This window comes from Nelumbo lutea, chromosome 1 (assembly GCF_056320005.1).
Source record: "Nelumbo lutea isolate HS-2025 chromosome 1, American lotus-T2T, whole genome shotgun sequence".
NCBI lineage: Eukaryota > Viridiplantae > Streptophyta > Magnoliopsida > Proteales > Nelumbonaceae > Nelumbo > Nelumbo lutea.
In genome coordinates, this window is record NC_142684.1 from 180,430,928 (window position 1) to 180,458,868 (window position 27,941).

Genomic DNA, 27,941 nt, shown 5'->3' on the forward strand with positions numbered 1-27,941 from the left:
AAGGCCCTCTATATCTAGATCCCCACTAAAAGTAGGAATATGTACCTTGAGTTTAAATTCGTCATTATTCCGACGGGGATTAAAATTACCGGGGTTGCGCCAATTCCTGTCGTTTCTGCCGTCGTCGGGAATAATTGGAGCAATGTCGAATTCTAGCTCATTGTCACTATCATCATCAAGAACAGGGTGTCGGGGTACAAGATTGACAAGTGGTCTACCGTGGTCGTCTCCTTCGATTGGATATGGATTCTCCTAGTTCCGTGGAACATCCTCCCATAACAAGGTCTGCAGTTGTCCAACAATCTCTACCAACTGTTGCTCGATGTTACGTGTTGTTGTGCGCTGCTCTTCGATTGCTCTCCAAACAGCTTGTAACCCCTGATCTCCGTGACGGGGTGGGTTGCGACTGCTACCGTCTTGGTTGGCCATCTGACTGGGCGAACTCCAACTCTGATACCACCTGACGCAGTGTGGAAGCAACAAACCGGGCTGGCTATGCAAGCACCGGGCGAACACAAGGCTTCATAGTGAAGCCGGTTAGAACTATACGTGAATCTCTAGAAAAGAGAGGAAAGTTGGCGAAAACTCGAATGTGTCTATTAGCTTGGAAATAACAGTATTTATAATACATCTGGAAAATTGTAGAATAACTAGGAAAGAAAAAGGTGTAAGTGATCTAAACATCTACTCTTCTAGCTAGGATCGAAGTCTTCTTTAAGGTTGCCTTGATCTCCACCGTCCAATCTCCCTGGTTCTATCCATGCATGAGTTATCCGGTCTTCTTGGAATTACCTTGAATTATCTTGAATCTTGAATTATCTTAAATCTTGGAATTATCTTGAATCTTGGAATTATCCTTATCCTGCATGTACCTCTTATCCTATGAGCTGTCGCCTAGATGATGGGCTGGCCCTCCATCACTATGGGCTTTGGTTTGAAATTAGTTCTGGACATTCTCATCATGTAGGGATTGGGTTTACCATGTCCTGAACCAGATCCAACCTACATAATTTTTTTTAAAATGCATACCTACATCTACAGGTTGGATTTGAGCTAACCCAGCACAAGTTGTAACCTTAGTATTTTAGTGGTCTTGTTTTATAGAAAATGAAGTGGCTGAACTACTCAATTGTTTATTGCTATGTCTTTTATTGAATAAAGTTGAGGTTGGATTGATTATTATAAAAATTATTCCAAGATTTTATTGACAGTGGGTAATTAACAGAAAACTGTGCTTAGTTTTTCTCAAACACTTTTATAGCAGAAAACAAAGACGGAAGAACACAGGAAAGAAAGCTAACTAATTAACTTCCACGAAACAGTCAACTGGTTGGTTACATACCCATTAGCCTCTCATTGAATTTTTCAGCAGCCGCGCGGTAGCTAGTCAAAACTGAAGCACCCTCGTCGTTTCAAAGTTAAACAGAAACCTCCCGGTGATTTCAATTTCCAAACATTGAACTTTCTCAATCAACTACAGATTACAGACTTCATCGGATGCTTTAATTTACTTTTGGGTGTTATTATTTTGGACATACTCCATTATTAATTGTTCTTTATGCAAATTACTTTTTGACTATTAATTATGGGTCTACACAAAACACCAATTTTTTCTTTTGTTTTTGTTTTTGCTTTTCACAAGGCCGGACTATTTTCGCCTCTGAAAGCATTAATTGATGGTCTTAGTTGTCCAATTTTGAATGGTAGAGCGCGTTGAATTTATTCTCTCAACCTCTCCATATATTCCATATTTTGGTCTGAGGAAGACGCAGTCATTTTTGGCATGAAATTAATTAATAAAAAGTATTGAGTGATGGAAGGGACCCAGTCTCTCTTATTGCTAATTAGGAATTCAGGCTTTTATAAGATGCTGTCTAGCTAGATCGCCACAACCTTGCATTAGAAGTTCAGAACAACCATCCCTCCTCCCCAAAAGTAAAGGAATTCTTGTTTCAGGCTTTAATATTTCTTTCTCCCATGGAATCCTCTAGCACTAAGAGTTCAAATTATCATACAATCTACCATGTTCACAAGCTGACAGTATGGGATATATTTAAGCTCTTAGTGTCGTGGAGAAGCGTAGAAAGTTATCAGTTTGTACAGCACTGTCATGAGCCTAACGATTCTGATGAGAATTTCATGAATAAGGCTGGTTGGTTTACTGTTCTAGTCTGGATGCTGCAGAAGATGTTGATATGGTTCCATGGACCATTAAAAACACTGGGTCATCTGGTGGAAGCTATCTTGAATTTGGTTTCTCGAAATGGAGGCATTGTGGAGTTGTTTCTGAAGACTATATCAGGTATTCACTTGTTTATCCATTGAATAGTTGATAATTTCTCATCAATTCCAATTAATCACTCCGACATTAAACAATTCAACAGCTCTCTCTCTCTCTGTGCATCATAATTAATTGATTCGTGCAATTGTTTTTCTTTGTGAAGGATCACTTGCGAAACCCATAAAAGAAAACTCAAAAGATTTCCAGTCATTTCTCGCCCATGTAGATGGACGGAAGGATCTCTACGAAGCGTCTTCCGGCCTTCTTAGCTCTCTACCGGCGGAGATAGACGGGAACACCATTAAGGATAAAAATGTTCAAGACCTCTGCATGATGGCAGCAAAAGTAGCCTACGAGAACAAAGCATATGCCACAGTCGTGGTTAATAAACACTGGAAGGTAATTCCCATTCCCAATACTCTCTTTCAAGCAATATATTATAACCTCTCTCTCTCTCTCTCTCTCTCTCTCTCTCTCAACTCAAAGTAGCTAATTCTTGGTGCTTTGAGATGGCATCAGATCTTGTCGATCAAGTCGTCTGGTGTTCAATCCTTATTACCCCGATTATAATTAATAAAATTTTAGCACAAGTACGGGTAAGTCTATGCTTGTCTATACTTCAAGTCCAATAAGCTTTCGCGTGATGGAGTGTGTTAGAGAATAAAAGCCTAGCTTATACTTTTAAGTTGAACGGTTCATTGAGATAGACCAATCTCAGCCTCACTATTGATGAAGGGTAGAAAAAATAACAAACTAAGTTCATTCCATATTCTGGTCTAATAATAATTGTGGTTTTATTTTATGCAGATGCACCTTGGGGGATTCTTCCAGTTCTATAATGGTAAGCCCGTTCACCTTATCTCTGAATTTTAAGATCCCAGTTGGGTTGACTTGGCCCAAGTTTACCAAGCCTGACCAGGTTAATTAATAGACTTGGATTAATTGGTCAGCTATGTCAGCTGAGATCTTTTCCCCTCTTGACATTAATTGCACTAATAAGCTGATATACATTCTTCTCTTTCCAACTTCTGTGCTGCAGATTATACGAAAAAGAATGATACCCAAGCTTTCATATGCTGTGACAAGCCAAAGAAGGTTCGGTTGATCATTGTCTCATTCCGTGGCACAGAGATGTTCAATGCCGATGACTGGTTGACAGACCTGGACCTTTCTTGGATCTCTTTCGGTGGAATTGGAAGAGTTCATTTAGGATTCATGAAAGCACTTGGCCTACATGAAGATGAAACGAATGGAATTCGGCCAAGGGAGTATTCTGGGGAGAACAATCTGGCATACTACACCATAAGACAGAAGCTGAGAGCATTGCTGGAAGAAAACCCAGATGCCAAGATCTTAGTGACAGGACATAGCTTAGGTGGTGCCCTTGCAATCCTGTTTGTTTCTGGACTTGTGTATCACCAGGAAGCTGCCTTGCTGAACAGCTTGCTGGGTGTCTACACATTTGGGCAGCCCAGAGTTGGGGATGAGAGTTTCGGGAGATTGATGGAAGTAAAGTTGAAGCAGAAGTACTTCAGAGTTGTGTACAGATATGACATTGTTCCCAGGTTGCCTTTTGGTGACCCCATTACACAGTTTGCCCACTTTGGAAATTGCATCTACTACAGTAGCTGGTACAAGGCACAGGTGTTGAGAGAAGAACCAAATGAGAACTACATCAATCCTTTCTTCCTCATTCCCATGCATTTCAATGCTTGCTTGGACCTGTTTAGAGCCTTCTATGTGGGTAGGAAAGGGAAAAGCTTTGAGGAGAATTCCCTATCTTTGTTTGTAAGGCTTATGGGGATTCTGGTTCCTGGTGTGAGTAGCCACTTTCCTAGGGACTACATCAATAGCGCAAGGCTGAGCACAACAATTGACCAAGCAGAAGAAGAGGGAAAAGATGATTGATTGATTCTAAAGGGTTTTCATATTTTTTTTCCTCTGCATAGAAGGGTTTAAATTGTAAAGGGTTTTACAAACTGGGTAGTATAGCGGGTTTAAGTCCGAACCTGATTCCAATTTGTTGTTATATTTAAACAATAAAAAAAACAAAATAACATGAATATATATCAAAATTTCTAATTATTTAATTGAAACATGTGAATATATATTCAAAACATTATTAAATTTAATATATAATACATAAGTTCATATGTCTTACAATAATAATGTAACTATAAACAGTATTGTTATTTTAGTAAATTCAATATACGAGTCGGGGAGAGCCTGATTTAGCCTAACACCGTACCCTATCTCAATCTTACTTGCACGCATTTGTAAAAAAGTAGATTTTTGCTTTTAAATTTTAGACAGTTAAAAAGAACTTTTTGTTTTTACTTTTCAGATTTCAGTTTTATCAAAGACCACCGAATTCAATTGGATTTAAAATATATGCTTATATATACTTAAATTTATGTTTTTCTTTCAATAAAATTGGTTTAAATATTATATTTTTACAAGTCATAGGTTCATGTAATAATATATATATATATATATTCCCGCTTTGCAAAGTTTGACGAGAATATGTTATTCTTGATTATATATACTTTTGCATCACAATTCACAAACAAACAGATTTAACTGGAGTTGGTATTTCGCTGATTCTCTTCGTGTAGCAAAAGAAATTGAAGGAATTTAAAAATAAAGTATTAGAACTGAACAACTCATTGCCGGAAAAAGAAATAAGAACTCAACCCAATTCCGATATCAGAACTATTTAGAAAAGCTCAATAATTCAGTACAAAGTCGTCGTACCAACTCATTCACATCTCTTCAAAACCAAATATATTGATCAACTTTAGGTGTCAATAAAAGTTCATCAGTTAAAGCCTGCGCTGAGATATTCAAATCAATGTCATCGTCTTATTTTTCTGGATTTTATTCTCTTCGATTGATTGATGATGGATCCAGTCGTCTTTCATTCTCATGGCGGCCAAAGCAACTGACAAAGATGGTATCGTGTCCCTTTCGGGGATTCAAGCCATATAAGATGCTCTGTATCAGAATTACAAGAACTCACCAACCCCTTAATTAGTTGGATCTTCTTCTTCTATTCTTATTCCATGGCTGCATGCAATGAGACCATCAATCTTCTTGAGAATCCGAATGCTGGCTGGTTTATTGTTCTAGTCTGCAAGATCCAGAAGATTTTGCTACTTTTGAGTGGACGATTGAAAAGAATGGGTGACAAACTGGAGTTCACTTTGAATTTGGTTTATCTTAATGGTGGCATTGTACATATGGTTTTGAGGACTATATCAGGTATATTTACTCAATCATGTATATCTTTCTTGAGCAGTTCATCCGGTGGACTTGCATTTGCATTTTACTTAATTAGTAACTTACCTGTATTTCTGCATCAAGTGCTTGATAATTTCTCACTTGTGTAGGGCTGCAAATTGGATCGAATATGGATATATATCCATACCCTAAAATTAATATGATATTATTCAATTCAATTTATATTTATGCATGTACATATTTAAAATTTGGGTTCAACTATGATACCGGAAAAACTTACAACCAATTAACCGGCCGGGATCATAAAGGTGGCCAATTAGGTGGGTTTTTATTCACGGAGGGTTCTGATTCAAAGCCTTTCAGGTATATCATGTCTTTCTGGCATCATAGATTTTCCCTTAAGTTTTATATATTGCATTTATTAGTAAAATTGGTTTGAATGTTGTATTTTCATTAAATATTCATAGCTCAATATTCATACAAGTTCCTTTCAATTCATTTTGAAAATAATTGAATTTGAATCAAAATATTAACAATCAAATTTGAATCTAGGCATATCCAATTTGATCCGATCCATTCACAGCCCTACACTAATAATTCCCAACCGAGGCTCTGAAGATTTCATATCACTTGTTAGCCTTGTAGATGGACGAACTGAACTCCATAGATCAGTTTCAGGGCTTCTTAGTTTTCCATGGGCGGAATTGGACGAGAGGACTATCAATAGAATCAATACTCAAGATCTTTGCATCATGGCAGCAAAAGTAGCTTATGAGAACAAAGCATATGTGCACAAGGTGGTCAGCAAAAGTAATCTTATTATTGTTGTTTTATGTAAGAAATTTAACTAAGAATTAAAAGAAGTATGTCGTTTTTTTTATATTTTTCTTGTTATTTTTATACCTTTTTGAGCCTGGTTATTTTCATATGTTGAAACTTAGATTTCTAGAATCAAGTTTTTGGAAACCTAAATAGATAATCAAATTAATGTAAAAAATAAATGAAGGAAAAAGAGATTACTTCAGCTTAATTTGCACAAATATGAAAAACAAAGGAAAAACATTACATCACTATGAAAACTTCTAAACAATAAAGTGGAAGGTATGTGCAATGCCTGGCACATAAACAAGAAGAGAGAAAAATAAGTATTCTAAACATTAAAAAAGAAACGGAATTTTGTCAAGTTCAACGGGCTATAAAAATTTGGTCCAAAGATTAAAAAACAAATCTGTTATCGGAAAATGGAGGAGCTTCTGCAGCCTTTACAGCATCTTTTGTGATTATTCAGTTGATGTTTGAGTGTTGGAACTTGGAAAAGTGGATTAAAATAACTGCAAATTGCATTCCATGGTTCTAATTATGGCTTTACTTTATATGCAGATGCATTTGGTGGGGTTCTTTGAATTCTATAATGGTTAGGCCCTTGATGATCACTCTCTTTGTATATCTTAAAACCCCAAAGCAGAAAGCAAAAAATTAAAAAAAAAAATTACTTTAGGCATGTGAATTCTAAAAAACCGTTTAACCTAAATATGCGTTTAAGCCTATTTTATTATAACTTTTCGACTTTATTTTATTATTTTATATATAAACAATTGTATACATCAAAATTCATATGAAATAATTAATTTTATGGATTGTCACAGAATGCTCAATGAACTACGATACCCAAGCTTTCATATTCTGTGACAGGAAAAGTAGCATTCGATTAATAGTTGTAGCATTCCGTGGCACAGAAATCTTCAATGCCGCGGATTGGCTGACCGACCTCGACATCTCTTGGGCCTCCATCCCTGGAATTGGAAAAGTTCACCAAGGATTCATGAAAGCCCTGGGCCTTCATCAAGCTGGAACCAGTGGAGTTGGGTCAAGGAAGCATGCAGAAGCTGGGAACAAAAGCTTGGCATACTACACCATAAGAGAAAAGCTGAAGAGATTGCTGAAAAGAAACCAAGCTGTGAAGATACTAGTAACAGGACACAGCTTGGGTGGTGCACTGGCAACCCTGTTTGTTGCTAAACTTGTGCATGAAAAGGAAGAAGCCATATTGAACAAATTGTTACGTGTTTATACATTTGGGCAACCCAGAGTTGGAGATGAGACATTCAGAAGCTCCATGGCTAGAAGGTTGAAAGGGAAGTACGTGAGAGTGGTTTATAGATATGATATTGTTCCTCGGTTGCCTTTTGGTTCTCCCGTTACACCATTTGCCCACTTTGGAAAATGCATCTACTACACCAATTGGTATTAGAAACAGGTAAGCTGACAAGGGTTTCCACTCCAGTGTTTTGCAAGAATTATTTTTGGGAAATTGTCTAAAAGTCATCATGAGTTTTCAATGTGTTTCTTAAACTCATCACAACTTTTTAAAATGTCTAAAATTCACCATGTCAGTAAGTTTTTATTTTCCAAAACTCACCTTTCACTAGTGCACCGTTAATGCTTCTTAACAAAGGGGTCCATGTCAGCATAAATAACAATTTTTATGACCAAATTACTCTTGAATGGTGAGTTAGAGGAAAAATGGTATTTTCAGTTTTCAACTTTTCTTGTTTTTTTTAGCATTTTCAATGTTTTGTTACAATTTTCAAATTTTTTATAATTTCTATTTTTTTACATTTTTTTATTTTCTACAATCTATAAATTTTCCTGTATTTTTGTTATTTGTTTACAATTTCTGTGTTTTTCTATAATTTTTTGTGTTTTTTCTACAATTTGTTTTTCAACTTCTATAGTTTCTATAATTTGAAAATAATTTTTAGTTTGTTTACAATTTCTATAATTTTGTATATTTTTTGTAATTTCTATGTTTTTACGTATTTTATATTTGAAAATATTTTTTTAAACTTTTTCCTTTTTTCATATCTAAATATTAAAATGGTAATATATTAACACCCATTAATTTATTTTGTATATATTTTATATTTTCTATGAAGATTAAAATGGTAAGATATTACCGCCCGCTAGTCTGTTTAACGTCAAATTAGTGACATGATGAGTTTTAGACATTTTGAAAAGTTGTGATGAGTTTAAGACAATTTCCCTTTTGTTTTATAAATTTCAAAAGCCAAAATATTACAGTACCTATTTGGGAGGGATTTTGCACAGTGGCTTCTGGTGTTACATGAGATGAAAAACCAAGAACTTGTGAAGCATGTTTGGCTCCCGAAAAGCAGAAAATAGACTAACTTGAGCCAAAAAATTGATTTTCTAGTGAAACTATATTAGATAAGCAGCTCACTCAACTCAGTTTAATCAATGCAGAAGCCTTCCCAAACAGGCCACACTTGGGTCGGGTCTGAATCAATTTGGGATTGGGTAGAATATCCCAGATCCTGGAACCAGAACTGACCCAATTGGTTCGGGTCTGTTGGATCGGACCGAACCCTAACTAAGTCCTCCAAATGCAAGGTGTCAGGATCCACCACAGTCTCCTCATCCTCAATGGGCTCAAACTCTCACACCCAGCCATTTCCAAAAACGAATCACCCACCTCTCTTGGCCCACAAAACACCTTTTAACCAGGCCCAAATGCTATTTCACCCACCTCTCTTGGTCATGGCCCCATAGCACCCTTTATCTGGGCCCAAATGGTATTAATAGGGCCACTAAGAACTTGAGCTTTGGGGCGTAGTCCCAAAATCATTAAAACCTGGCCCGTTCATGTTTTGTCTCCATCTGACCCTAAAACCATAACAACCCAAAGCCATAAACACTTTTAGGGTTCGACTAGTTGCTCGTGTGGAAGGGCTTTCCCATGGGGGCTTTTTGCCTTTGCAAGGTGGGCACCACCAAGACAGTCTATATGCAATGTTTGGTTAAAAGCCCAGAAAGCCCACATTTGTTGTCCTTCAGCAAAATAACAACTTTCAGTTAAAACTTCTCTTAGGGGCTTATTCAAAGCACTTCAACCAATGTTTAACCCTTCCCAAATAGGTACTAAAATCGGGGCTTTGTGCTTTTGTACTTTAGGCTCAGTTTGAAAGGAGTATAAATGCAAATATGTACTGTACAAATACATATAAAATAATATAAAATACATGATTTTGCACTCTACATATTTATATTTAACTCCTTCCAAACTGAGCCTAATATGTAGACTACAAAAGCTTACATTTTATATCATATGTACAGTACAAAATCTTATATTTTGTATTATTTTGTATGTATTTACATTGTACATATTTATATTTGTACTCTTCCCAAACTAAGCTTTATGCTCAGTTTGGAAAAATGATAAATGCAAATGTGCAGTATAGATACATATAAAACAATACAAAATATAAGGTTTTGCACTCTACACATTTGTATTTGTACTCCTTCCAAACTGAGTCTAAGGCTTTTGGAAGGAGTACAAATACAAATTTATAGAGTGCAAAACTTTGTATTTTGTATGTATTTGCACAGTATATATTTGTATTTATACTACTTCCAAACTGAGCCTTAAAAATAGAAATCCAAAAGTTTATCCGAACGTAATTAGCATTAGCTACAACATATTCTGTTTTCTGCAAACTACACGAACACATGCACATAATTAGCCAAGTTGTGTGAGTTCCATTCTTGATGAACTCAATAGGAATTCCCTGGCTATGGTTTAATTTACTAGAAGTAGACATTAAAAATCGAGGCTCAGTTTGGAAGGAGTACAAATACAAATATATGGAGTGCAAAACCTTATATTTCGTATGTATTTGTACTCCTTCCAAACGGAGCCTAATTAACAATCCTAATAGCCATACTGTGATACAATGTAGATGTAGATTTGAAACTTCATTTGGAAATTTTTGTTTTGTCCAGATGCTTGTGCATTTGAGAAATATAGAAAACTTTCCTTCCAAGTTCCAACCATGCATTTGGCACAATAAAGTAGGCATAGTTGTTAAACTCAAAACCCACCAAAGCAATGAAATTATGGCCAGCATAAAATTAGCAAGTTCAACTATCGAGTTCATATCAGTGCCCCACAATGCCCCACAGCACATCCCAATCTTGTATTGAGAACATCTCCCGATGATGCCTTATCATCTCCCGCATTTATCATTGAGAGATATTCTCAATACAAGGTCGAGATGTACTGTGGAGCGGCCCTTTGGGAGGACATTTGATGATTGTTGAATTGGTTGAACTGAATAATTGGTTATGATGATCGTTTGTCTTTGAGAGAACAATATAGTTATATACAGAAAATCATCCAGAAATTAAGGAGTTCCTCCCTTATTACTTGTCCACTTGAAAAAACTAATCAATAACCAAGAAACATCCCACTGATAAATTCAATAGCAAAAGGAAAAAACAACAGAGATAGATAGAGCTTTGACAATCTTTAGAGAAGTGAATTGTAATTTGCTCTGCTGAGCTCTTTTCATAAATCATAATTGCTTTATTACAGGTTTTGGAAAAAGAACCAGATGAAAATTACTTCAATCCCTTGTACTTCATTCCCATGCACTGGAATGCTTGAATGGACCTGTTTAGGGCATTGTTTGTGGGTTTTCAACAAGGTGAAAGTTTCAAAGAGAATTTACTCTCTTTACTTGAAAGGTTTGTGGGGCTCCTCATCCCTGGTGTAAGTTCCCATTCTCCAAGAGACTATATTAATTGCGCAAGGCTATGCGCAGACCACACCTAATCACTGTTGCATGATTGACAACATGGATGAGAATTCATGGAGTTGTGGTTATGTTTATGATAATTAATAAGAGAAGTTTGGCCCAAATATCTGTGAATTTGTAAATTCTGATTTATTTTTATTTCAAATTTTATCTTAGGCTGAGTTTGGAAGGAGTACAAATGCAAATATGTAGAATATAAAATTTTATATTTTGTATGTATTTATGTTGTACATATTTGCATTTGTACTACTTCCAAAATGAGCCTTATATTATTTGATTGCATTACAAATGAAATAAAATAAAACCTGAAATAGAATGAAGTAAATTTCAAAACAAAATTAAACCAGAATTTGCATTCTTTACATTTACACTCCTATGCATTTGTACTAGTATAAATAAAACTAGCGAGGGGTGTCCATGCTCAATACGGGCGAGTAATATCAAGTACTTGAGAGTAAAAAATGAAGAAAAAGAATAAATAATACAAAATGATTAAAAAACTATTACCTGTACTAATCATGGGCAATGAAGTGTAAAATTAAAGACCAAATAAAATTATAAATTATAAATAAAAGAAAAAAAGCACAATAATTAAAAAAACAGTAACAACCCAAGGAAAATGTATATCGATTTACTCGATGGATGCATTACTTCCTTCACTCTCAACACAATGGGATGAACCCTCAAAAGAAAATGCCACATCCATTCTATTGCAACAGATCTCTCTCTGGTTGGATCCTAGATCATTTTGGCCAAAGAGGGTAGAGTGGCTTCACTATTGCAATGACATACTAGGATCAGGATCTTTTCATAAAAAAGGCTTCAATGTACCCGATGGGGTCAGGGATGGGGATTGCTTTGGTGGGGCAGGGACGATGATTAATAAGAATCCACGATTGAGGTTAGGGTCAGGGATGGGGAGAGAGGTCCCCACCCTGCCCCAACCCCTATTATATATATTAAATATATTATTATATATATGAAATTATTTACATCATTTATATATATATATATATATTAAAATATATTTAAAATATAGTTTATACTTTATAATTTTTATTTATTTTAAATAATTTTATTTCTCAAAAAATAATGTTATTTAAAAAAAATTGAGTATTCGGGTCCTTGCGGGAAATCCATCCCTGTCAAGAATCGGGGATGGAGATTAATTTCAGCATCAGGACTGGAGACGGACATGCCTTGTTGCCATTTGTAAAAATTCTCGCATATCCAATAGATTACAGAATTCATCAGTAGGATCTTCAAGAAAAAAATTCAAAAATAGTACTAACAAGAGTATAACCAAGAAGAAAAAGACATCAGTATTTGCATTAGCCAAAACAGATTCACTAAAAAGAGTACAATTAAATAAGAGAAATCTAATTATTTACGGTATCCTCATGCCTCATCAAAGCTAAATCACGTGGAAAGGAATGCAATTCATTAATTACATCCCCACAACCATCCCTCCAATCGGTTTATGCTCAAAGTTTTTAGTATCTGGTAAAACAGTTGCCTTTGTGTTACTTGTAAACCAGTTCTGTTTGCCTATTCTGCAATATCTTGGTTTGCTCCTTTGATAGATAAATTAGAATCAAAACAGAATTGCATTAATAAATAGCCCGTGGCAAAATAACATAGTTTTACCAATATATTGACAACTTTAGAAGTGCTTAAGTAATCCAATGAAAATAATTGAAGGAAACATTGAGAAGGGCAAGCTTTAGGTTCTGTAGCTCTTGTGGAATTGGTTTAGTGAAATTATTACCGGAGAGATCCTGACGCAGCGTGAGGCGTTTGACAGAGATAACTCTATGAACACCCGTTCGATCGAGTTTGATTCTAGACTCAATAAGACTCACATAAAATACTAGGCGTATAGCCTCAACAGTAGAGAGAATTGATGAAAGAAATTCTTGTGTTATTAAAGCTTAAAACAGAGGTATTTATAAAGTATCAAAACATTCACAAACTTGTAAAGTAAAACAACTAGGTAACTCCAACTTGTAAAGCAACTAGGTAACTCGAGCATGCCTTCGATGTTCGCCATTTGATGCCCATCATCCGATGCCAGGTAGCGTAAGGAATCCTCTAGCATGGGGACTCCTCTCTAAGGCAGAGCTGGCGCAAGTTGGTTCGGGTGGTTACGTATTGGTACTCCATCATTCACCCCCTCTTGGAAATAACTCGACCTCGAGTCATGATCAGGGTATGCAAGTGTCACCTCAGGCAAATAATGATGAAAATCAGCAACATTAAACGTTTTGGAAATACCCATGTGATTTGGCAAGTCCACTACGCAAGCACTGTCATTGATCTTCTTGATAATCTTGTACGAACCATACTTCTGAGGCTTTAGCTTACTATGCTTCCCAACGGGTAATCGCTCCTTCCTTAAGAACACCATGACTTCATCACCGACTTCAAACACCTGGTACATTCGATGCTTGTCAGTTGCAAGTTTATACTTCTCATTGGTCATGTGAAGTTTCCGTTGTACTTCCTCTTGTACTGACCTGCCAACTACTCCGCTGTAGTACTAAGACCTAGTACCTTGGGTAGATTCATCAAATCCAAAGCATGGTTAGGTACTTTCATATAAACAATAGAAAATGGAGATCTACCTGTAGAGCTATGAACTGCACTGTTGTAGGCAAACTTTGCTTGAGCTACAACAAAGTCCCACTGCTTTGGCCTCTCTCTGCAAATACTGCTGGTGAATTGTACTGCTGAAATTCAATGACGAGTCAAATAGCCTCCACAAGGTCATCCAGAAGTGACTTAGGAACCTCGTATCTCTGTCTGATGTAATGGTCTTAGGCACCCCGTGTAAATAGACAATCTCCCTGAAGAATAGTTTGGTTGTTGTTGTTGCATCCACGGTCTTCTTACATGGGAGGAAATGCGCCATCTTAGAAAACCAGTCAACAACCACAAACACAGAGTCCAAGTTTCATGGATTCTTTGGTAAGCCTAGCACGAAATCCATAGACAAGTCTTCCCAAATAGCAGTAGGAGCTGGCAAAGGCATGTAAAGACCAATATTCTAGGCCTGCCCCTTGGCTATCTAACATATATAACACATACTTAAGATAGTAGCCACATCTCTCCTCAGCTTAGACCAGTACTAATGACCCTTGACAGCCTCAATTGTCTTGTCCCTCCCAAGGTGTCCTGCTAAGCCGCCCCCATGCAAATCCCTAATGACTTTCTCACGAAGGGATGTGCAAGGAATACACAATTGGTCTCCCTTCATAAGAAACTCATCATGTATGTAAAAGTCACCCGTTGGTTGCTTCAACATGCACTTCTCCCAAACCTGCTTGAAATCTTCATCTTGGGCATACAGATCTCTCAAACACTCAAAACCCATGATCTCAATGCTAAGGGTCTTAATCAGGGCCACATGCCTGCTCAAAGCATCTGCCACCGTATTCTGTTGTCCAGCCTTATATACAATTTTGTATGGGAATTTATCAACAAAAACAGACCACCTAGCATGCAGATCACTCCTCAACTGTTTTTGCTTACTTAAATACTTAAGGGCTTGATGATCGGTGCAAACAACAAACTCTTTAGCAATCAAATAGTGTTCTCATGTCTTCAACACCCTCACAATAGCATAAAACTCTTTATCATAAATAGACCACTTCTTTCTAGCTTCACAAAGTTTCTCACTAAAAAAAACAATTGGCCTCTTTTCTTGTGATAACACAGCCCCAATGCCCACTCCACTAGCATCACACTCAACCTCAAATAACTTGTCAAAGCTTGGCAGAGCTAAGACAGGAGCGGTACATAACTTCTCTTTTATTAAAGCAAAACTTTGCTCCTATTCCTCTCCCCACTGAAAATGCCTTACGTCGGTTATATTCATTGGGGTTGGCCACTCCCTAATAGCTCGCACTTTCTCCTCATCCACTTTTATCCCATCCATAATTACAACGAAACCCAAGAACAATAAACTATTGCTCATAAAAGTACATTTTTTTAAATTAGCATATAGTTTATTTTCTAACACACTCAACACCCATCGAATATGTCCTATATGCTCATCAACAGATTTACTATAAATCAAAATATACCACAATAGATTTACCAATGAAAAGATGTAGTACCTAATTCATCAGTCTCATGAAAGTGATCGGTGTATTAGTTAGTCCAAAAGGCATGACTAACCACTCAAACAATCCATTGAAGGGATGAGAGATCCATCGTATGGACGCCCAAAGATTGCGAAATAAGGGGGGCGAATTTCAAAAATGTTTTCTCTCCTTCAACTGGGAATCGCATTCCCTATTTAGAAAATCATATTTTCAAAAATCATTCTTGAACCATAAACTGAACCAGATCTAAACCAAAAAGGAGTAGGAGAGGATTATACCTGATACAAAGAAATAGTATCCCCTAACGAAGGGTTCACGCCAAAGGAATGATCCAAAGACTACTCCCACTGAAAATGGCATAGTGCATGATGGAGCAGAATCAGCAGTGTTCTTCTCCAAGAACTTTGTCCTTCGCAAATATTATCAGGATGGCATGTGAGCACAGCTTCCTATCAATTCTTTCTCAAAAAATGATGTCGAGATCAAATCTTGACTTCTCACACAACTGGAGATCGAACTGGCAAACAGGGCAGCAAGAACAGGGAGGCGGCAAGAAAGAATTCTATAGGGATGCTTAGTTCTTCATTCTTTTGATTTCAGCACTAAAGAAGATCTGAATGAATCGATCTCAAGGCTGCCACCCCCTCCTTCTTTTGTTAACCTAAAAGATCAGCTCCTAATCCAATCAGGAGTTGCTTATCCAAATCATATTTGGATCAGCCTTCTCTTTAGGTGATAAGGATAAACCCTTATCTTATTTGAATATTATATCAGCTTCTCCTAATCTCATTAGGAGGTTTCTAGATCTGAATCACATTCAGATCTGGACTCTCTGAGTGGATAGGGTCAAGACCCTATCCTATCAGCTAATCCATCTCAAAATTTGCCCCATAATTAACTAATTAAATAACCCAGTTCGAAATGGGCTTTAGGCCCATTAAGCTTATGTGCTCACTTAACCTTCCTAACTGCTGCCCAATTGGGCTTCCTTGTATGGCGTGGGACCCAAGCATTGATCTACACATCAGCCACATGGGTTCGGCCCAGCCTTTGTTACAAGGCCTGGTCGAATACACTGTTATGGACAGTGCACCCCCTAAAACCCATCAAATGGGCTCTATGGGCCCAACACTTACCCTAAGTGGTCCCTGGGCCAAGCCACCTTGTAACACCTAGGATTGTGGGCAGATGCAAGATTAGCCCATCAAGTATTATCCTCAATGGTCTTACACTTAACCTCTCAGCCCATAATGATCATACACTACCCGACAAGAGAGGACCTCTCCCTCGGCTGCAAGGAACAGTGTTACACTCTCTGCTTATATGGATCCCGGGAATTAAAACCTTCTTGCAAACATTTTAGAAACCATAATATATATACTTTTATATCTCATATAAAATATATTTTGCAAAACAAATCTCAATGATTGAAATCGGTTGCCGACAGTCTTGGTTTTCATCAGTGAGAGTGCATCCCCGATCATTACCCTTGTCCGACAAAGGGATTGATCCTGTCACTATGATCACCCACTCAAATGAATTCTCAGACTATCCCAACATACCCAGGTTTTAACCCCCGCTAAGGATCTCACCGCTTGGTATATCAAAGACAGCCCAATCCGACACCTAATGCAGTATCATAATGGAGTCTAGGGGTCGGGTGTAACTTTCCAGTTTTGCCCATCAATCTCCAATGTCCAGGGCAATACTGGAAATCTGGTCTAGTTCATAGATTCAATTAATCTTACACTGTATATGCCTAGGGTCTCACCCTGGCAACTGAGACAGGCCACCTCAACCGACTTGGTGGCACCATAGTGTCAGCCTTGTCAGGATAGGTCTCCCCAGACCGACCCACTGGCTATGAACATTCTAAACTAACACGAGTCTCATTAAGTGTCCAGTTTAAGGGTATTACACAGAAACATACCAAGGGAACATGAATCAAATATGCACTTTTATTCATTTACAATAAACTCAGAAAGTACATCATTTTGATTGAAGCTAAGGGCATACAAAACTGTCTAACAGCTCCCACTTGCACTTAGGTCCAATCAGGTACAAGTCAGAGTCCCATTTTTTCCACATGTTTCTCAAACACTTTTTGTGATAGTGACTTCGTCAATGGGTCTGCTACATTTTCCGCTGACGCTTCCTTCTGAATCAGGACGTCCCCTCTACCAACAATCTCCCGTAGTACGTAGTACTTCCCCTCGATGTGCTTCGACTTCGAGTGGGCTCGTGGATCCTTAGCCTGAGCAATGGCTCCATTGTTGTCACACAACAATGGGATGGGTGATGTGCTGGACGGAACTACTCCCAACTCGTGAATGAACTTCTTCATCCACACGGCTTCTTTGGCAGCCTCACTTGCGGCAATGTACTCAGCCTCGGTCGTGGAATCTACAGTGGACCCCTGTTTGTTGCTTTTCCAACAAACAGCACACGATCCAATCGTGAAAACATATCCAAATGTAGAATTTCTATCATCTGGATCCGACTGGAAATCGGCATCTGTATACCCTTGGATCTGTAGTGAGCTACAATCGAATATTAGACAAAACTCTTTTGTCCTTCGAAGGTACTTAAGTATGTTTTTCACAATAGTCCAATGCTCTTGCCTTGGGTTGGCCTGAAATCTGCTTACTGCATTCACTGCCTGAGCAATGTTAGGACGAGTGCACAGCATGGCATACATGATACTTCCTACGACAGAGGCATAGGGAACGTCTTTCATGCCATCAATCTCCTTAGAAGTCTTGGGAGACATCTTCTTGGAGAGAGTGACTCCGTGCTTGAAAGAAGCGTTTCCTTTCTTGGAGTTCTCCATGCTGTATTTTTTGACTATTATCCACTTCGATCTATCTCTATAGAGTCGAAGACCCAGTATATAGGAGGCTTCTCCAAGACGCAGTGAATTACACGCATGAGTTGAAGCCCCGGAGTCAATACACCAAGACGCAGAAACTACCAATAAATTGGTTTCTATAACACAAGTTTCAAAATTACCTTTCTTGGATTCCAGGTAGGCAGGACAGTTCCTTTTCCAGTGGCCGGTCTGCTTGCAAAAGTGACAGGAATCCGATGCTTTGTCTTTCTTCTGCTTCTTACCCTTAGTGGCTTTCTTCTGAGCTTTCTTTGCCTTCCTCTTTCTCTTGCCTATCTTGCTAGCTTCAACAAGCATAGCTACAGGCTCATCCTTTCTAATCAGTTCTTTAGCTCTTTGCAACATATTGCTGAGCTCTTGCAAGCTAACATTCAGCTTGTTCATGTTATAGTTCATAATGAACGGATTAAAGGAAAGAGGCAAAGAATTAAGGATAACATCTATCTGGGTCACAAGGTGCAGCCCGGATCCAAGAGCCTCCAGTTCGTTGATGTATCCCATCATCCGAAGACAATGGTCGTGAACTTGTTGGCCCTTGGTCATTTGTGCGGTCATGAACTGTTTTAAGACCTTTTGTCGAGTGGAACGATTCTGCTCTTCTTACATTGTCCTGAGACTATCCAATATATCATTGGCAAGTCCGATCTGATAGAACTGCCTCTGTATTGGATTGTCCAAGGAGGCAATGATGTAACACCGGGCAAGGGAGTTTTTCTCCTCCCATTCCTGATAGTCTCTCCTTCGAGCCTCAGAAGCCCTATCACCCGGATGCTCCGGGGCAGGATTCTTTGCCACTTTGTTTATCTTTTCAGAAGCTAGGACCAGCATAAGGTTTATGTACCAGTCGGCATAGTTTGGGCCCTTAAGCTTGTTGTCATCAAGAAGCTTTGCAAATGATCTGTTTGTCATTTTCTGATAAAAGAGCAAACATCAATCCACAACCTAATTTGATTCATGTTCATTACATAGATATGGATTTTAATCTACGTTCCATTTCCATTTATTCATCTCTAAGATTTCCCTCCTTTCTCAGTGACAGAGACTACGGGTTGTCTCTGGAAATGTGGGAAATCACATAGGGTGCATGGAGCCAACTGTTTCAGCTGCATAACCCCACCACCTTTCTGTGAATGATCATATCCACTCATCATATGAGTTTTCCCTTTGGCCTCTGTCAGACAAGGTTCAGAGTCGTTTTCAGGTAAACATTTATGTCCAGTGAGTGCTTACCCATCATATTCATGAACGCCAAGGTACCGTGAGAGAGTTCCCATTTTCTGGTGAAGCCCCTCCCACATCGGTCTATGACGCCCCTATCATCTTATGAAACACATAGACAAGCCCAACAGCAAATGGATAACCCATTTTCTGGTGTGTTTCCTCATTACTGAAGGACCCATCCTCATGCTAATGATGGAAGGCCTTTAGAGAGTTCATCATATGAATCTCCCTATCACATGCACTCATATTAGTTGGAGGGAACAGTTAATTACGCCCTAGTTTGATTTAGGTCAAACCAAAGTGGCTCCCACTAACTTTCATAAAGTCAGATTTCGGTGAGCCTTAATCGGCTAGGGTTCCGCACGTAATCTCTTGATGAGGTGTGGGGCCCACCACTAAGGGAGGTCATCCAATGACCAAAAGGGACACCATGGCAATGATGTGGATTCAGCCATGGTGTGCGCAAGAGCCACTGTCGATTGAACATGGGCCAAGCACTTATGGCCCATGTACGTAGCACATCACACATCCATGCATCTCATGTAGGGATAAATTGATCCAATCAATTAATCATCTGTAAGGCCCATTTGAAGCCCATTTTGAATCCATAATATTAACCATTAATATTATCTAGGTATATGGGTCAAAATAGGGTTGATTGGTTCGGCCCATATAGCTTTAAGAGTTAAGTGGGCTTTTATCAGTTTTAACTATTTAAAACTGAGCCTTTACAGGTTGGGCCGAATTAACCATTTAATTAAATATCAATCCTCAGGCCCATTAGTGGGAAAAATAGGGCTGACTTTCAGCCTTGATTAAACCCTAGATTTGGTCCAAACGGTTTGGACCAATCTTGGTTCGAATGGGTCTAGGGTTTGATCTTCAATTAAATCTTTAATTCAAAAAAATAATTTGAAATTAAATACTGATAAAAGAAAATCAAGAATCAGTCAAACAGGGTTGTTCGCACAATCCATCCTACAAAACAGAGGTTAGATCACAGTTTGCAGTTTCATAAACTGCAAATCGCATATTGTAGTTCTCCCATCTACGAAATCTCCTTCTCTACGAAATCTCCTTTTCTGCACCGCCATCTTCAATCAAAAATAAAAATAAATAAAAATCTTATTTCTATTAATGATTACATCAGATCGAATACCTATACATTCAGTCTAAAAATAAATAAAAAAAAAATTATTTTACAGACCAAATGTAACAAAATAATCCAAAATCTGCAAAATCACAAGTTCCCTACACAAATCAAGATTTCGATCTCCTCTTGTACGAACAACCCATAAATCAAGAAAATCATAAAGAATAGTTTTAAATAATAATCAGATTTATATAAAATTAATTTCATATTATTCGCCCATTAATTTTGGGAACAAATTTCCCAAAACCCATATCTGCGCAAATCGGGTAGAATGCCTTCTACCCATTTGCGCAGGTTCAGATTTGAAACAAATTGGTTCAAGATTTGAACCCTGGCTCTGATACCACTGAAGGGATGAGAGATCCATCGTATGGACGCCCAAAGATTGTGGAATAAGGGGGCGAATTTCAAAAAATTTTTCTCTCCTTCAACTGGGAATCGCATTCCCTATTTAGAAAATCATATTTTCATAAATCATTCTTGAACCATAAACTGAACCAAATCTGAACCAAAAAGGAGTATAAGAGGATTATACCTGATACAGAGAAATAGTATCCCCTAACGAAGGTGTTCACGCCAAAGGAATGATCCAAAGACTGCTCCCACTGAAGATGGCATAGTGCATGATGGATCAGAATCAACAGTGTTCTTCTCCAAGAACTTTGTCCTTTGCAAATATCAGCAGGATGGCACGTGAGCGCAGCTTCCTATCAATTCTTTCTCAAAGAACCGATGTCAAGATCGAATCTTGACTTCTCCCACAACTGGAGATCGAACTAGCAAACAGGGCGGCAAGAACAGGGAGGCGTCAAGAAAGAATTCTACAGGGATGCTTAATTCTTCTTTCTTTTGATTTCAGCACTAAAGAAGATCTGAATGAATCATTCTCAAGGCTGCCACCCCCTCCTTCTTTTGTTAACCTAAAAGATTAGCTCCTAATCCAATCAGGAGTTGCTTATCCAAATCATATTTGGATCAGCCTTCTCTTTAGGTGATAAGGATAAACCCTTATCTTATCTGAAGATTGTATCAGCTTTCTCCTAATCTCATTAGGAGGTTTCTAGATCTGAGTCACATTCAGATCTGGACTCTCTGAGTGGATATGGTCAAGACCCTATCCTATCAGGTAATCCACCTCAGAATTTGCCCCATAATTAACTAATTAAATAGCCCAGTTTGAAATGGGCTTTAGGCCCATTAAGCTTATGTGCTCACTTAACCTTCCTAACTACTACCCAGTTGGGCTTCCTTATATGGCGTGGGACCCAAGCATTGATCTACACATCAGCCACATAGGTTCAGCCCAGCCTTTATTACAAGGCCTGGTCGAATACACTGTTATGGACAGTGCATCCCTAAAACCCATCAAATGGGCTCTATGGGCCCAACACTTACCCTAAGTGGTCCCTGAGCCAAGCCACCTTGTAACACCCAGGACTGTGGGCAGATGCAAGATTAGCCCATCAAGTATTATCCTCAATGGTTTTACACTTAACATCTCAGCCCATAATGATCATACACTACCCGACAAGAGAGGACATCTCCCTCGACTGCAAGGAACAATGTTGCACTCTCTGCTTATATGGATCCCGGGAATTAAAACCTTCTTGCAAACATTTTAGAAACCATAATATATATACTTTTATATCTCATATAAAATATATTTTGCAAAACAAATCTCAACGATTGAAATCGGCTGCCCGCAGTCTTGGTTTCCATTAGTGAGAGTGCATCCCCGATCATTACCTTTGTCCAACAAAGGGTCTGATCCTGTCACTTTGATCACCCACTCAGATGAATTCTCAGACTGTCCCAACATACCCAGGTTTTGACCCCCGCTAAGGTTCTCACTAATTGGTATGTCAAAGACAGCCCAATCTGACACCTAGTGCAGCATAATAATCGAGTTTAGGGGTCGGGTGTAACTTTCCAGTTTTGCCCATCAATCTCCAAGGTCCAGGGCAATACTAAAAATCTGGTCCAGTTCATAGATTCAATTAATCATACACTGTATGTGCCTTGGGTCTCACCCTAGCAACTGAGACAGGCCACCCCAACTGACTTGGGTGGCACCACAATGTCAGCCTTGTCAGGATAGGTCTCCCCAAACCGACCCACTGGCTATGAACATTCTAAACTAACACGAGTCTCATTAAGTGTCCAGTTTAAGGGTATTACACAGAAACATACCAAGGGAACATGAATCAAATATGCACTTTTATTCATTTACAATAAACTCATAAAGTACATCATTTTGATTGAAGCTAAGGTCATACAAAACTATCTAACATCCATCCCTTGTCTTGAAAGTTGTCTTCCATTCGTCTTCGGGACGGATTCTGATCTGATGATAACCACTTCTAAGATCAATCTTGGTAAAGACCACAATCCCATCAAGTTGATCAAGCATGTCATCCAGCCTAGGAATGGGAAACTTGTATCCAATAATTTGATGATAACCACTTCTAAGATCAATCTTGGTAAAGACCACAATCCCATCAAGTTGATCAAGCATGTCATCCAGCCTAGGAATGGGAAACTTGTATCCAATAGTGATTTTGTTGATTGCTCTGTTGTCAACACACATCCTCCAACTCCCATCTTTCTTCGGTGTCAATAATGCAGGCACCACACAAGGACTCATGCTAACTTGGATGTGCCCATTTTTCAACAGCTCTTCTATCTTCTCCCGTAAAATCTCATTCTCCTTAGGACTCACTCTGTAGTGTGGCAGATTAGGTAGGCTAGCACCAGGAACAAAATCAATGTGGTACTGAACCTCTCGCATGGGTGGCAGCTGATTAGGTAAATCGTCAAGAACTACATCATGCAACTCGGCGAGCAATCCCTGCACTTCCACTGGAATTTTGTTCACCCCTAGTGGCTCACTCACACTCTCCCCTTTTATTACTATTAAGTGGACCTCGCGGGTATCTTTACACTCCCTTACAAACTCAAAGTGGTGATGTGTTATGGTAAGAAAATCCCTCTCTTCCACCTTTGAAGCCTTGGTTTGGTTCTTTTCTGCCATAGGCAACAATGTATAGCGCACACCCTCTTTCTCAAGCTGGTATGTGTTCTTCCTACCCAAGTGTTTGGCATCTACATTAAACTGCCAAGGCCTACCAAGAAAAATATGGCAAGCATCAATATCCACAATATCACAATAAACCTCATCAGTATACTTTCCAATAGAGAATGGAACATTGCAGCGTTCCTCCACATGCATGCCCCCAACTTCCTTGATCCAACCGATCGTGTAAGGGTTCGGGTGTTTCTCATGAATTAGTTGCAATTTTTTTACCACATCTCTGCCAATAATACTCTCCTAGCTGCCACTATCAATAATCAATTCAAATAATTGACCCTATACCGTACACCTAGTGCGAAATAGCCTATGTCATCGTGTGTCATCTTTACTTTTCTGAGATAACATGAGCTTCCTCACAACACACGTGTACTCTTCATGCTCATAATTACCTCCTCTGTCCTCTCCATCGGGCCCACAATACACTTCATCATCACAAACTTCTTCCTCCTCCCTTTCTACTATGTTAACTGCCTCTCCTGGGACAATCACTAGACCTATGCCCAACCTCATTACACTTAAAAGGGGCAGGTTTTGCATACGGATTAATATTTTTAAGAGGGTTTGAAGTGTTACCTCGAGTGTTTCCTCCCGTTGCAGCCTTATTGGTATTAGCTGCATTAGGCGAGTTGGAGGGTTGCACCCCTTGAGTTGACTTGCCCTTATCAACTGTTGCTGGCCTATTGCCATTCCTGTTATACCGTCGATAATTATCAACTCGAGTCCTCTCTTGAAACATCAACTCAACCTTCAAAGCTAGGTTCCTCGCTTCCTACACACTCATAACCATCTGGACTCCAATCGTGTCTCGAATATCAGGCTTCAAACCACTCAAATAATGGGCTGCTTGTTGATTGTCACTTTCTGACAATTGGTTCCTCTCAGCCAATCTCAGAAATTCTGAGGTGTACTCGTTCACACTCCTCATTCCCTATGCGCGTCTTTGATATGATTCAAACATATATTGCTCATAATCAGGAGCCAAAAACCTTCATCTTATTAATTATTTCATACATCTCCATGTCGAACTGTACCTCTTCCTTCTCTGATCTGAGTCTCACTCATTTGTTCCCACCAAACAGATGCTCCTCCCTTCAATCAAAAAGCTACTATTTTCACCCTTCTCTCTTCTGAGATCTCCATGTACTCAAAGAAACGGTCTACCTCAATGATCCAATATAGAAGACCCTCTATATCCAGATCTCCACTAAAAGTAGGGATATCCACCTTTAGTTTAAACTCATCATCATTCCGATGGCGATTAAAATTGCCATGACATCACCAATTCCTACCAGTCCTACCATCACCGGGATTAACTGGAGCAATGCCGAACTCTAGTTCATCGTCGCTATCATCATCAATAATAGGGTTCCTGGGTAAATGAGGTATAGGATCAATGATTGGCCTACCGTGGTCGTCTCCTCCGGCTTGATGCAATGCATTATCCCTATTCCTTGGAACATCCTCTCGCAACAATGTCCATAGTTGTCCAGCAATCTCTGCCAACTATTGCTCAATGTTACGAGTGGTTGTTCGCTGCTCTTCGATTGCTCTCCAAACATCTTGTAGCCCCTGATCTCCGTCACGGGGTTGGTTGCGACTGCTACCGTCTTGGTTGGCCATCTGACTAGGCGAACTCCCGCTCTGATACCACCTGACGCAACGTGAGGCGTTCAACAGAGATAACTCTACGAACACCCATTCGATCGAGTTTGATTCTGGACTCGATAAGACTCACGTAAAATACTAGGCGTATAGCCTCAACAGTAGAGAGAATTGATGAAAGAAATTCTTGTCTTATTAAAGCTTAAAACAGAGGTATTTATAACGTATCAAAACCTTGGCAAACTTGTAAAGTAAAACAACTAGGTAACTCAAACATGTAAAGTAAAACAACTAGGTAACTCGAACTTGTAAAGCAACTAGGTAACTTGAACTTGTAAAGCAACTAGGTAACTCGAGCATGCCTTCGATGTCCGCCGTTTGATGCCCATCATCCGACGCCAGGTAGCGTAAGAAATCCTCTAGCATGGGTACTCCTCTCTAAGGCGGAGCTGGCGCCGGTTGGTTCGGGTGGTTACGTATTGGTACTCCATCAGATCCAAATAGGTCAACACTGGCAATTCATCTAGAGAATACGAAAATTCTTTGATGAAACTGTTGTTTACCGAAGACAATGAGACTAGTTTTCTACATTTTGTAAGCTCCAGAATCTGGTAGGCATAGCATTGTGAGAAAGATTGATTATATTCATGATGGGTGAGTCATAGTTAGTCTAATCACAAGGATTTGATAAAAGGAATATCAAAAACATGGAATCTTGCATATATAATAAAACAATCTGCAATATCAATTTAAAGGGCAAGATTGTATAGTCCATCATTCTGGGATTTTATTTGCAAAGCTAATCTTAAGCAAATAGAAAGTCTTCTACATAAAAAATAAAAACAAAACTTCACTCTAATTAGATCAAGAAAGGAAAACTATACTGAAACCAAAGTCTTGATTAGTAATAAACATATATCAAAACCAAACTAAACCAACAAAGAAAGATAAATATAAAAATCAACATCAATTCAATCTCTTCTGTCGTTTAATTCCCCATAATAAAATAAACAGAACAATGAAGATAAAACAAAAGCCCAGAAACCATTAAACCTGCGATTAATTCCACTAGTTAAATTTGAGAAGAAAAAAGGAAGAAAATAAATAGAACAATGAAACTAATACAAAAGCCCATAAGCTATTAAAACTACGAGAAAGAGAAAATGAATAAATCCTCTATCCCAATAAATTGGAACTCTCAACAATGAAAAAAAAAACACCGAAGCATTGGAAACCTAGTAAATACACCCAGGATCTAGCTTAGCCATACCCAGTAAGAACAATTCTACAAAAAAGAAAAGAAATGAAGAAAAAAGCATTGAAGCTTTCGAGAGCCCAAGTGTACAATGGTGGCGCCGCTGATTTCATGAAAGAATTCATCTCCTTTTTCATTTAGAGAAAAGATGGTTTCATTCACCTATCAGAAATTCGCTAGAGGGTCAAGAACTTATAAGTTAAAATCCATTTCAGAAAAAACTTTAATCATAAAAAGGAAACCAGGTATTTCCAACAATAATAATGCATTAATTAAAATGAATTAAAACTGATATTAAGAAGGTGAAAGTCGCTCAGGGCATCCACAAATCACCCTTTTGTAGTAATAAATATACTAGCGGAAGCCCCTGCTTCGCAAGGATTAATGGCAATCGTATTTAATTTTTGGGAATTGACTCAGTATTTAATTTTATATGTCTTTTTGTTTGAGCAAGTAAGAAATAAACTTCATATTTAATTTTTGGAAAGTAATTTAAAGTATTTTTTAAGCAAACATATTCTCTCTGGATTTGATAGCAAACCAAATCTTAAATGTTGCAGAAATTAGTTATAATGTGTATGAATTGGAAACCTCATATTTACATGGTTATACAAAATGGATCAAAAAGGAAAATTTTTAGAAACATTAGTTTGTAATTTCTTTGTCAATATCTTTGACTTTGTTGACAGTGAGCTGCTTTTGATTGTTGGGCATCATAGTTAACTTGAAATTAAAAAGATAGACTTTATGTAAGTATTGAACCATTTATTCATTGATTGGATGTGTAAGACCCTACAAAATGTAAAAGAAATATAGTTAAACAAAAATAGAAAGTATTTAAAAAAAAAAATTAGTAAGTGTACCTGTTGTGTAAGGTCCATAAGTTGTTTTGGTGTACAGCTTACCAATTTTTTAGCTTCATGTCTAAATATAACGACTGGGATGGAAATTGTTGGATCAGTTATTTCACCAATTATTCGACACCTATAATTTTAAATTGTTATAATATTATAATTGTTAAGTTTTAATAAAAAATATATAATAATAAAGTATTACCTTGGAGTTGCTATAAAGTATTACCTTGAATTCTGATACTTAAACTTTGAGGGAAACTAATACTTATGATGCAGGATGAAAGGTGAAAGTCCTATAAAGGTGAATTTGGTGGACAAAGTGTAGTTAAGAATCTAAATTATGAAAAAAAGAGATTCAAATATGAAATAGTTAAGAGATAAATGAGAAAAATTGAAATTTTTGATACAAAATGGTAGAAAAGAGATAAATCACACTTTTGGCCAGAAGTATCTCGAAAACAATTTATTCTACTAATAATATATCATATTATAATATAATATAATATATATATATATATATATATATATTATTCTAGTAATTAAGTACGTGCATTGTACATGTGAATTTTTTCATATTAATTACTTGAATTTTAAATATATCATAGTTAGGATAGAAATTGGAAATTAATAAAAACA

The 27,941-nt window shown here is 37.9% G+C and overlaps 2 protein-coding genes and 1 pseudogene across 2 annotated transcripts; 2 read left to right on the top strand and 1 right to left on the bottom strand.

The window, feature by feature from the left end:
* Window positions 1-1,915: 1,915 nt before the first annotated feature.
* LOC148879577 (triacylglycerol lipase OBL1-like) lies at window positions 1,916-4,525 on the top strand. The gene is made up of 4 exons (XM_088966632.1): window positions 1,916-2,302; window positions 2,445-2,680; window positions 3,089-3,122; window positions 3,321-4,525. Exons 1-4 carry the CDS (start codon window positions 1,978-1,980, stop codon window positions 4,187-4,189), a joined length of 1,464 nt encoding a protein of 487 aa, XP_088822758.1. The 5' UTR covers window positions 1,916-1,977; the 3' UTR covers window positions 4,190-4,525.
* Window positions 4,526-5,343: 818 nt separating this feature from the next.
* Window positions 5,344-11,153, top strand: LOC148879578 (triacylglycerol lipase OBL1-like; annotated as a pseudogene).
* Window positions 11,154-22,787: 11,634 nt separating this feature from the next.
* LOC148879579 (uncharacterized) lies at window positions 22,788-23,732 on the bottom strand. The gene has a single exon (XM_088974764.1). The coding sequence runs from the start codon at window positions 23,730-23,732 to the stop codon at window positions 22,788-22,790; it is 945 nt and encodes a 314-aa protein (XP_088830890.1).
* Window positions 23,733-27,941: the final 4,209 nt, after the last annotated feature.